Source organism: Saccostrea echinata, unplaced genomic scaffold (genome assembly GCF_033153115.1).
Source record: "Saccostrea echinata isolate AGI-Se365-2 ecotype Australia unplaced genomic scaffold, CSIRO_AGI_Sech_v1 ptg000002l, whole genome shotgun sequence".
Classification (NCBI taxonomy): domain Eukaryota; kingdom Metazoa; phylum Mollusca; class Bivalvia; order Ostreida; family Ostreidae; genus Saccostrea; species Saccostrea echinata.
The window spans coordinates 12,594,166-12,606,699 of NW_026889751.1; the positions used below are offsets into that span (position 1 = coordinate 12,594,166).

Below are 12,534 nucleotides of genomic sequence, written 5' to 3' on the forward strand. Positions count from 1 at the left end.
GGATATCACTCCTATACACGTGTGTAAGTAAAGCCAGATATAACTTCTATACAAATGTATAAATAAGGGAGGATATCACTCCTATACAAGTGTGTAAGTAAAGCCAGATATAACTAATCATACAAATGTATAAATAAGGGAGGATATCACTCCTATACAAGTGTGTAAGTAAAGTCAGATATAACTAATCATACAAATGTATAAATAAGGGAGGATATCACTCCTATACACGTGTGTAAGTAAAGCCAGATATAACTTCTATACAAATGTATAAATAAGGGAGGATATCACTCCTATACAAGTGTGTAAGTAAAGTCAGATATAACTAATCATACAAATGTGTAAATAAGGGAGGATATCACTCCTATATAAGTGTGTAAGTAAAGCCAGATATAACTAATCATACAAATGTATAAATAAGGGAGGATATCACTCCTAAACAAGTGTGTAAGTAAAGTCAGATATAACTAATCATACAAATGTGTAAATAAGGGAGGATATCACTCCTATACAAGTGTGTAAGTAAAGCCAGATATAACTAATCATACAAATGTATAAATAAGGGAGGATATCACTCCTATACAAGTGTGTAAGTAAAGTCAGATATAACTAATCATACAAATGTGTAAATAAGGGAGGATATCACTCCTATACAAGTGTGTTAGTAAAGCCAGATATAACTAATCATACAAATGTATAAATAAGGGAGGATGTCACTCCTATACAAGTGTGTTAGTAAAGCCAGATATAACTAATCATACAAATGTGTAAATAAGGGAGGATGTCACTCCTATACAAGTGTGTAAGTAAAGCCAGATATAACTTATCATACAAATGTATAAATAAGGGAGGATGTCACTCCTATACAAGTGTGTTAGTAAAGCCAGATATAACTAATCATACAAATGTGTAAATAAGGGAGGATATCACTCCTATACAAGTGTGTTAGTAAAGCCAGATATAACTAATCATACAAATGTATAAATAAGGGAGGATGTCACTCCTATACAAGTGTGTAAGTAAAGCCTGATATAACTTCTATACAAATGTATAAATAAGGGAGGATATCACTCCTATACAAGTGTGTAAGTGACGCCAGATATAACTTATCATACAAATGTATAAATAAGGGAGGATGTCACTCCTATACAAGTGTGTAAGTAAAGCCAGATATAACTAATCATACAAATGTATGAATAAGGGAGGATATCACTCCTATACAAGTGTGTAAGTAAAGCCAGATATAACTTCTATACAAATGTATAAATAAGGGAGGATATCACTCCTATACAAGTGTGTAAGTAAAGCCAGATATAACTTCTATACAAATGTATAAATAAGGGAGAATATCACTCCTATACAAGTGTGTTAGTAAAGCCAGATATAACTAATCATACAAATGTATAAATAAGGGAGGATATCACCCCTATACAAGTGTGTAAGTAAAGCCAGATATAACTTCTATACAAATGTATAAATAAGGGAGGATATCACTCCTATACAAGTGTGTAAGTAAAGCCAGATATAACTAATCATACAAATGTATAAATAAGGGAGGATATCACTCCTATACAAGTGTGTAAGTAAAGTCAGATATAACTAATCATACAAATGTGTAAATAAGGGAGGATATCACTCCTATACACGTGTGTAAGTAAAGCCAGATATAACTTCTATACAAATGTATAAATAAGGGAGGATATCACTCCTATACAAGTGTGTAAGTAAAGTCAGATATAACTAATCATACAAATGTGTAAATAAGGGAGGATATCACTCCTATATAAGTGTGTAAGTAAAGCCAGATATAACTAATCATACAAATGTATAAATAAGGGAGGATATCACTCCTAAACAAGTGTGTAAGTAAAGTCAGATATAACTAATCATACAAATGTGTAAATAAGGGAGGATATCACTCCTATACAAGTGTGTAAGTAAAGCCAGATATAACTAATCATACAAATGTATAAATAAGGGAGGATATCACTCCTATACAAGTGTGTAAGTAAAGTCAGATATAACTAATCATACAAATGTGTAAATAAGGGAGGATATCACTCCTATACAAGTGTGTAAGTAAAGCCAGATATAACTAATCATACAAATGTATAAATAAGGGAGGATATCACTCCTATACAAGTGTGTAAGTAAAGCCAGATATAACTAATCATACAAATGTGTAAATAAGGGAGGATATCACTCCTATACAAGTGTGTAAGTAAAGCCAGATATAACTTATCATACAAATGTATAAATAAGGGAGGATGTCACTCCTATACACGTGTGTTAGTAAAGCCAGATATAACTAATCATACAAATGTATAAATAAGGGAGGATGTCACTCCTATACAAGTGTGTTAGTAAAGCCAGATATAACTAATCATACAAATGTGTAAATAAGGGAGGATGTCACTCCTATACAAGTGTGTAAGTAAAGCCAGATATAACTTATCATACAAATGTATAAATAAGGGAGGATGTCACTCCTATACAAGTGTGTTAGTAAAGCCAGATATAACTAATCATACAAATGTGTAAATAATGGAGGATATCACTCCTATACAAGTGTGTTAGTAAAGCCAGATATAACTAATCATACAAATGTATAAATAAGGGAGGATGTCACTCCTATACAAGTGTGTAAGTAAAGCCTGATATAACTTCTATACAAATGTATAAATAAGGGAGGATATCACTCCTATACAAGTGTGTAAGTGACGCCAGATATAACTTATCATACAAATGTATAAATAAGGGAGGATGTCACTCCTATACAAGTGTGTAAGTAAAGCCAGATATAACTAATCATACAAATGTATAAATAAGGGAGGATATCACTCCTATACAAGTGTGTAAGTAAAGCCAGATATAACTTCTATACAAATGTATAAATAAGGGAGGATATCACTCCTATACAAGTGTGTAAGTAAAGCCAGATATAACTTCTATACAAATGTATAAATAAGGGAGAATATCACTCCTATACAAGTGTGTTAGTAAAGCCAGATATAACTAATCATACAAATGTATAAATAAGGGAGGATATCACCCCTATACAAGTGTGTAAGTAAAGCCAGATATAACTTCTATACAAATGTATAAATAAGGGAGGATATCACTCCTATACAAGTGTGTAAGTAAAGCCAGATATAACTAATCATACAAATGTATAAATAAGGGAGGATGTCACTCCTATACAAGTGTGTTAGTAATCCAGATATAACTAATCATACAAATGTATAAATAAGGGAGGATGTCACTCCTATACAAGTGTGTTAGTAAAGCCAGATATAACTTATCATACAAATGTATAAATAAGGGAGGATATCACTCCTATACAAGTGTGTAAGTAAAGCCAGATATAACTACAATAGGGATATCATAAAGTGCGATACAAATGGTTAAGAAAAAGAATATATCATATAGTGCAATACAGGTGTCTAAGTAATATTAGTTACATAGTTTTTTAGTGACAGGGTACGGGATGATACCTGGTTAGTAAATTTCATACCTGGCGAGGCGAGCCAGGTATGGAATTTACTAACCAGGTATCATCCCGTACCCTGTCACTAAAAAACTATGTAACGAATTTACCCCACTGATAAAATATTTATGCATTGTCTGTGGTTTGTAAAATTGTTTTTCTCACTATATATATGTTTCATCACTCATACAATGCCTATTATGACGTCACGTTGTGTGACGTAATGTTGTTTTGCGAGTGTTTCGTGCTGTAATAACGTACTGACAGTTTTGAAGATTTTCAGTAAAGGGAGAAAAAGGTTCCATCTTCGTTACTTACATTAGTTAACTGTAACATTGTCAACAGACACTCGGTAAATCGCGTGAACTCGAGTTGTTCGAACGTTACAAAAGAACGATAACTCCGTATCGACCATGTATTGATTTTCAAGCGACTAGGTATAAGTAATACACCCCCCTCACGTGACAGACTTCAACCAATCGTAAGCCAGGATTTCATCAAAAAATCAACAGAGGTGGGGTAAAGAAGCATATCATATAGAGTGCGATACAAATGTCTAGTTAAATAGGAAATCATATTGCGATTCAAATAGTTACATTCAAGCAAAGGAAGATATCATAGTGCGATTCAGATGTCTAGATAAAGGACAATATTAAAATGCTTTATGTGTCAAAGTAGAGGAGGATATTTAAAATACAATACAAAATATCTAAGTAAAGGAGGATAGCATAGGATGTACAAGTAAAGAAGGATATCTTCAATTGCGATAGAAATGTCTAAATAAAGGAGGATATCTTTGAGTGCGATAGAAGAGTCTAAGTAAAGGAGGATATATTGGTGCAATACAAGAGTCTAAGTAAAGGAGGATATCTTGGTGCGATACAAGAGTCTAAGTAAAGGAGGATATCTTGGTGCGATACAAGAGTCTAAGTAAAGGAGGATATCTTGGTGTGATACAAGAGTCTAAGTAAAGGAGGATATCTTGGTGCGATACAAGAGTCTAAGTAAAGGAGGGTATCTTGGTGCGATTCAAGTGTCTAAGTAAAAGAGGGTATCTTGGTGCGATACAAGAGTCTAAGTAAAGAAGGATATATTGGTGCGATACAAGAGTCTAAGTAAAGGAGGATATCTTGGTGCGATACAAGAGTCTAAGTAAAGGAGGATATCTTGGTGCGATACAAGAGTCTAAGTAAAGAAGGATATATTGGTGCGATACAAGAGTCTAAGTAAAGGAGGATATATTGGTGTGATACAAGAGTCTAAGTAAAGGAGGATATCTTGGTGCGATACAAGAGTCTAAGTAAAGGAGGATATCTTGGTGCGATACAAGAGTCTAAGTAAAGAAGGATATATTGGTGCGATACAAGAGTCTAAGTAAAGAAGGATATATTGGTGTGATACAAGAGTTTAAGTAAAGGAGGATATCTTGGTGCGATACAAGAGTCTAAGTAAAGGAGGATATCTTGGTGCGATACAAGTGTCCAAGTAAAGGAGAAAGGCAAGGTTGAAAAGAGGAGTGTTCACAACCACTTTAAAATTATGCCCAATAGTTTGATTTAGTAGATGATTTGATTGATATTTATAAAATATTTAAAGTATTACATGTAAAGCCAGATAGAAACTATATACATTTGTCAGTATTAGAGGAATGTCCCTGCTGACAAGCAATTTGTAAATATTTGAAAGTCCACAGATACGAAAATACTAACAGAATGACGGAAGGAAAGGGGTAAAACTATTTGGCGGGGGCATAAAAATGACAGGAAAAAAATTATATTTATTCAAGTGAAATTTCGAATCTTGATAACAGTTACAACATGCGTAGTTTCTTTTGCTAAATTCGTTCATTTTTGTTAGTAATTCGCTATAAATAATGATATACAGTAACTCACTAAGACTGCTTTTTTTTAAAGAAAAAAACAAATCTTACCAGAGAATATCTCGTGGACTGTGCTTTAATCTTGAAAATTTTTGCTAACTTGGTATAATAGCCAAACAAGAAATCGAAATCGTCGAGTTAATTAACTATCGTACCCTTTATCTAAAGAGTCTAAATTTCAATTTTAAAAATATTTTTACGGAATTCAAAATTACCATTTTTTGTAATTTTTTTGCTTCCAGTGAATGAATGAATGAAACATTCATTGCTTTAAAAATTTAATATTTATTTCATGAATGGTAGCTTACAGTTTTTCCTTCAGATATACTTTATGAATGAGTTCATTCTATGTAGGAGAGAAAAGTAATATATAATATTGGTCTCCGTGGGTCTTCTCTACTTACAGTTAGTGTTAATTATTTCATTTTCATGTTTCCGATTAGAATATCAAATATTGTTTTACTATTTTTTTTCCATTTATGAGTTCTTTGACTGATTTATATATCACAACCATTGTAAAGAGAACAATAGATTTTTCACCAAGATTTTTTTCCCAATTGTTTGACTGACGTAATCACTGTTTTTGTCAAATAATAATTTAATACTAGTTTAGGAATTTGTTTTAATTGAAATAATGTATTGTTTTGCATTAGAGGATGTCATTGTATTTTATTTTGTTTAATAGAAGACTATATATTCTACAATTCTACATGTAATACACTCGGCAAGGAATAAGGTTGGGTTACAGGGTTGATGTTGCTTTAATAGAAGACTATATTTCTACAATTCTACATGTAATACACTTGGCAATTAATAAGGTTTGGTTACAGGATTGATGCTGCTTTAATAGAAGACTATATTTCTACAATTCTACATGTAATACACTCGGCAAGGAATAAGGTTTGGTTACAGGGTTGATGCTGCTTTAATAGAAGACTATATTTCTACAACTCTAAATGCAATACACTCGGCAAGGAATAAGGTTTGGTTACAGGGTTAATGCTGCTTTATCATTTCTTGGACTGCTAGAATGTGATATCTTATTCGTCAAAACATTTCTGATATCCTAGAGTTAAAAGCTTTACTCTATTCCCTAAATCTTCCCTAATACAAACAAAGTCTTACTTTCTTGTTCCATGATCTCTGCTATTCCAAGAGATACTGTAGGTCCAAGCAAGTTCATTTATTTTAAATTTTTGGTTATTGGTTTGTTTATAATGCCCTCATAATTGAAGATTCGGGGGCATATAGATTTTGCTCTGTCTGTATGTCCGCAAAAACCTTAACCTTGCCCATAACTTTTGATTGGTTGGAGCTATGACTTTCATATTTCACATGTGTATTTCTTGAGGCAAGACCTTTCTTTGTTTATATATTTAACATATTGACCTTGGAGTTTGACCATTTTTTTCCAAATTTTACCTAACTTTTACCTTGGTAATAACTGTTGAATGGTTTGTGCTAGGGCTTTCATACTTGTGTAATGTGTAATCCTTGTGATAAGACCTTCTCTTGGGTTTAGAGCACTTCAGTATTTTTGCATAGAAATAAGGGTAATAAGAATCTACAACATCTGAGAACAAACACGTTACTGGTAATTATTATTTAAATCACTTTTTCGTGAATTTATCATTTTTAATCTGAATGAGTGCCAAACAATGAGGACTGAGATTAAAACAAGATTTTTTTTTTGAAAAATGTAAATATTTGACAATGGGGTCAGGTCATAGTTTCTATCAGAACATAAAAACATCAACTTGCACCGCTCAGATAGAATTTTCAACGAAGATGGGTGAACAAGGCGGGCGAAGTGCCTATAGTGCGACAAACATGAAGTGAAAAAAAAATCTCAATTACGTGTATATCAAAATTTTCTTTGAAATTTCATCTAACATTAAACTATACTTCATGTAAAATCTCTACAATTTACAAAAATCTCGCAAAGACTGAAATTATTTGCCTACGAAATAGCATACACACGCTAAAAAGGACAAAAGGATCAATTTCTGGTTCTTTAACAAAATTTTTCGATATGAGTGGTTCTTCGCTCCATTGTTTTGAAAGTTAATCCTAAAAGTTTGCATGAAAAATGTACATTTTTGGTTTACAAAACATGAAGCAAAGACCCACTATACTTTTATGACAAAGCATTCACATCTTTCTGAGAAATCCATTAAGTCAAGGGTCATATCACAAATATGATTTAAATGCCACTTTTCATTAGGAGCTGTGTAGCTTAGTGGTTAGCGTGTTAGTCTCAAACAATGTGATTTTTATTGTTAGGGGGTTCGAATCCCACGAATATCATTTTATTTTTTTAATAAAAGAATAATTTTTTCCAAGATCTTTTTCCCCAGAAAATTTTGTTGATCATAATTTCATGAGAACTTTATGTTAAATACTTAATTCACAAATTAATATGATTTTTTATATCTGAAGCTATATGCATTCTGCACGCCTTGTTCACCCGTCTTCTGGGTCAGCAGCAACAGGTGTATTTAAACATCTTCCAACAGGCCTTGCTGCAACACTTTATCCTCGGAGGTCCATGAGTCGTTACCCTTATTTGATCGGGACTGTTTGTAAATAAATTTGATATGCTGTTTCATTTCGTAAATCATACCTTAATTAAACATGTTCTTTTCTTTGCAATAAACTGGTCAAATAAAAAAATCACGCCTTATTGATTGTCTTCATCTCGTTTAAGTTACCGATGTTTACCCGGCGACATTTTGAAAAGCAGGTCCTAGGGTCGTGACGTCAGCGGAAATTGAAGTAAAAAGGCCAAGAGAATGAATATATGCGTTTTTCATTTTTTAACTGAAAGTTAACTGTGTGTCAACATTTTTAAAGACAAATTATTACAATCTTTACAATGAATTAATTTTTTTCAGTTTAACAATTAAAAACTTATATAACTAAGTTGAATTTAACACTGTCAAATTCAATAAACAGCAGCAACAGTAGTAATATGTTACTCTGCATTACAATGTGGGCAAAAGAATTGATCATTCCTTCGCACAACACGTATTGGAGAACAATAAATCAAGTGAATCCAATGACTGCACTTGTCACATTGCGCCCACTTCACAAATACAAGGGAAATGCATCTCTTCAGCTCATCTGGCTGGAACTTCTTGCAAATGCAGCAAAGTTTAGAAGGATCCATCTCAACATCACTGTCAGAGTCTGAACTGTTTCGGAGATCCCTTGAGACAGTCAGATTCATTGTTGATGGGCCAGGTATGTCATCAAGATGTGCATTTTTCTTTAAACTTGTCCTCTGATGCTTCTTACTCCCTATGTCTTTCTCTTGTTTCCTTTGACTATTTGCATGATCTTTCATTCGCTGATACACGCTTTCTGAGATTTCTCTCCCTGAAACAATCTTGCTCATTGTTTTCCTCACTTTCATTTCTCCAGCACTCTTTTTTTCCTTCAGATGGTTCTCTTTCTGTTGTAACTTTACCACATAATTTTCTACATTTTCTTCCTTTTTTTGCTCAAATCCTCTTTCATTCTCTTGGCTTTCATTTCTAATTTCAGTGGCCAGGCCCTTGAAAACTTCTGCTGGTACCAAATACCTCGAAGGAACCGCATCTTTGCAAAGGGGGTAAATGCCAGTGCGACGAAACCCTGACTGGATGTTTTCAGGAGACAGTGCCTTTGTATATGCCTTGCATGCGACTTCACAAATGTTATACCTGGTAATTGTTGCTGTTGTTTCCCTTATTAACTTGTGACACTGATTATTATAAATGTTTTGAAATGGTCCGTAGCAGGCAACATCCATTGGCTGCAAGACATGGCTTGTATGGGCTGGAAGAATAAAGATGATTATCCCCTTCTGACTTGCCCACTCTACCAGTTCCACTGACACATGGGACTTGTGTCCATCCAAAAGGAGTAAGATCTGTCCTTCATCTCGTGGAACAAACTTCAGGAAGTGGTGTTCCAGATAGTGTCGGAAGATTAGACTGTTTGACCACCCAGTTTCGCTTACTGTGCTACTAGCCCCAGGGGATGCTCCACTCAACAGCTCTGGCATCATCCGTTTGCCAGGAAAGACGAAAAAAGGTGGTATAGAGACACCACTTGCACTGCCTCCACCAAGAATAGTGATGGTCTTTCCACGACCTGATGTTACTGACTGGGGACAGTAAGCAGAATCTCCGACCACGGCTGGTGGTTTGTGGTCAACAGAAATACCCTTTTCGTCAACATTGAAAATGAGATGAGGCTTTCCATACAGATCATGTTTAGAGAGAGTGTTACAAAGATTTTCAAAGTATTTGGACACAGTTTCACTTGAAGCCATCTTTGCTCTTACGTGCTCTAACCCTCGTGGCTTCAAAACTTTAAGTTCAGGCCATCGCTTTAAAAAACCTCTCATCCACTTCATAGAAAATGGCTTGTCAGGGGTCCTCTCACCCACAAAAATTGCGTAATCTGTTGCAATATTTATGCATTCCTGTCTGGTATACCCATAACCAAAGGATGCCATTGTTTTAAAATGATTGACTAGATTGGCCTCTTCAAGGTTGTCTAGAACTTGAGTTTTACCAAAAACAGCAGTTTCTGGGTCAACTTTTAGCAGAACCCTGTCCCTAAGTGTTGTATCGGGCACCCGAAAAATTTTTGAAGCTTTTCTAACTGACATTTTCTTTTCTTTAACCATTTGATATGCATTTGTCATTTGTGTTGGAGAATAAAGTCTATAATTTCTTTTGTGAGGCTTGGGACTTTTCTACAATAGCAAACAAACAAATCCATCGTCGAAAAAAAATGTCTAAGGAACAATACAACTTGAATGGAAAAATTAACTTTGTTTGGCCTATCAAATTCCAATGTAGTCATGTGACTTCAATTGATATAATGTAAACAAAGCGTACAGTAGCACTGACACAGTCAATATATGTCGTAATTTTTAAAAAAATGGACTATATTGTCATACTTATTTGGTAATAATGGATTTGACAGTAAATCAGCTAAAATTTTGTTTCATACTAATTTTTTTTTTACCTGTTTTGACCTCATTGTCGTCTGCAGTTCTAAATATGACGTAATCGATCGTAGTAAAATTTTTCTCACGGTGTGCGCAACCGCAGACAAAATCTCGCGAGATACGCGAGGAAAATAAAAGGGACACGACTCTAGGACCATAACGAATTTAGGGCCTCCGACGATATATAAAATCAACTTCTAATCTGATGTTATACTAACCGTACGCCTGAAAAAAAACATCAGAGGATTAGTAACGCATGGTGCTTCAGCTGTAGTGTCTATGGTGAAATAAAGAGCAATAAACAGGAAGTTAGATTTGAGATTCTAGATGATATCGATGAAAAGATAGAAGAAAGTGAAAAATGAACGAAAAAATATTCCGGATTTATCTTCCACGTTCAGGACTCTTTGTACTACTATTCGTAGAGACTGTTCCGGTATCGACTGCCAACGGGTTTGCTGGTTAGGTTACAACAACGCAGTTTTGTGAAAGGCTTTAGGGTCTTACCCAACCATTTTTGAACTTTAAATGTGTTTCTCTTGTCTTACTCCTTATTTCTGCTTTCCTCTTTCTTTCTTTTCTTCTTATATCACTTCGAAGTGCAATAGCTCTACGCTTTCAAAGGTAATCAGATGTTTTTTTCCGTTATTTCCTGATCATGACAAGGAGCACATGGCGGGTGTGACCGGTCGGCAGGGGATGCTCACTCCTCCATGGCACCTGATCCCACCTCTGATGTCTTAGAGGCCCTTGTTTGCTCTGCTCCTATTTTGTAATGTTTAATGGTCATTTGAACTCGAATACTGTTCGTTTTCTCTTATATTTCATTAATTTTCAAGTAAAGATCGATGAACCTAAAAATTTTATCTGTTAACTGTCAGGGTTTAGGAGATATCAACAAACGTCAAGGTGTTTTTAACTTTTTAAAAGGACTAAATAATAATATATACTGTTTACAAGACACACATTTTACACCCCACACATTTTACACCCAACTCTGAGAATAATGTTCAGAATTTATGGGGTTTTGATTGTTATTTTAGCTCATTCTCCTCAAATTCGAGGGGTGTAGTTATTCTCGTTAATAATAACTTTGATATACAAATTTTAAAACAAAAAGGGGATGCTGATGAAAATTATCTTTTTTTAGAATTCAAAACTGATGAAAAAAAAATTGCTTCTTTGTAATATTTACGGCCCCAATAATGATAACCCGGCCTTCTCTGAAAATATACAAACTTGTATAGATGATTTTAATTGTGAAAGTGTCATTAAGTGTGGTGATTTCAACCTTGTTTTGAACCAAGACAGGATTATTATAATTACAAACATATAAATAATCCAAATGCAAGGCAAAAGGTTCTTGATTTTATGGAAGAAGGTGGTTATATTGATATGCATGTATACAGACAGTTTCATTCAGACACTCAAAGGTATACATGAAGGAAAAAAATCCACTAAAACAAAACAGCTTGATTTCTTTCTGATCTCCGAAAGTCTATTGCCAAGTGCAATAGGATGTACAATTGAAACAAGTTATAGGTATGATCATTCCATGATTAGTTTATCTTTAGCTTTTAGCGATTTTAAGAAAGGTAAAGGTCTTTGGAAATTTAATAATTCCCTTCTTAGTGATGAGAAATTTCTTTATACCATAATTGAAGTCATTAAGAATGTTAAAAAAAACTGTATACTGTACCTGTATATTTAATATTTAAAACTTGCAACGAGTCAACAATGAAGAATTAACTTTTACAATAAATGACCAATTGTTTTTGGAAACCCTTCTCATGGAAATAAGAGGAAAATGTATTTCCTACTCTTCATACAAAAAGAAACTAACAAAACTAAAAGAAGAAAAACTTGTAGAAGAAATAAAACACCTTGAAGAAACAATACATACTACTGCTGACAATGTTGAAACTTTAGAAGAAAAAATAAGGAAATAGAAGATATAAGAAACAGAAAATAGTAGCATTATTTATAAGCAAGCCGATATACTGAATGAAGCAAAAAAAATATGATAAATACTTATACAGAAATATAGATAATTCTATAAATGACATCAATCTTGATGATGAATTAAACTTACCAAATATTGTTAAACTTTCAAAAGATACAGAAGGTAAATTAATATGAAAGGAAGCTTCAGAAACACTCCAT

The 12,534-nt window shown here is 33.7% G+C and overlaps 1 protein-coding gene across 1 annotated transcript; it reads right to left on the reverse strand.

Moving 5' to 3' along the window:
- Positions 1–8,340: 8,340 nt before the first annotated feature.
- LOC133178052 (uncharacterized) lies at positions 8,341–10,247 on the reverse strand. Its single transcript, XM_061312820.1, has one exon. It carries the CDS (start codon positions 10,060–10,062, stop codon positions 8,341–8,343), a length of 1,722 nt encoding a protein of 573 aa, XP_061168804.1. The 5' UTR covers positions 10,063–10,247.
- Between the last annotated feature and the right edge of the window lie 2,287 nt (positions 10,248–12,534).

Bases quoted from the DNA above. Each gene is read 5' to 3' on its own strand.
- LOC133178052 (XM_061312820.1), bottom strand. From the start codon at position 10,062: ATGACAAATGCATATCAAATGGTTAAAGAAAAGAAAATGTCAGTTAGA.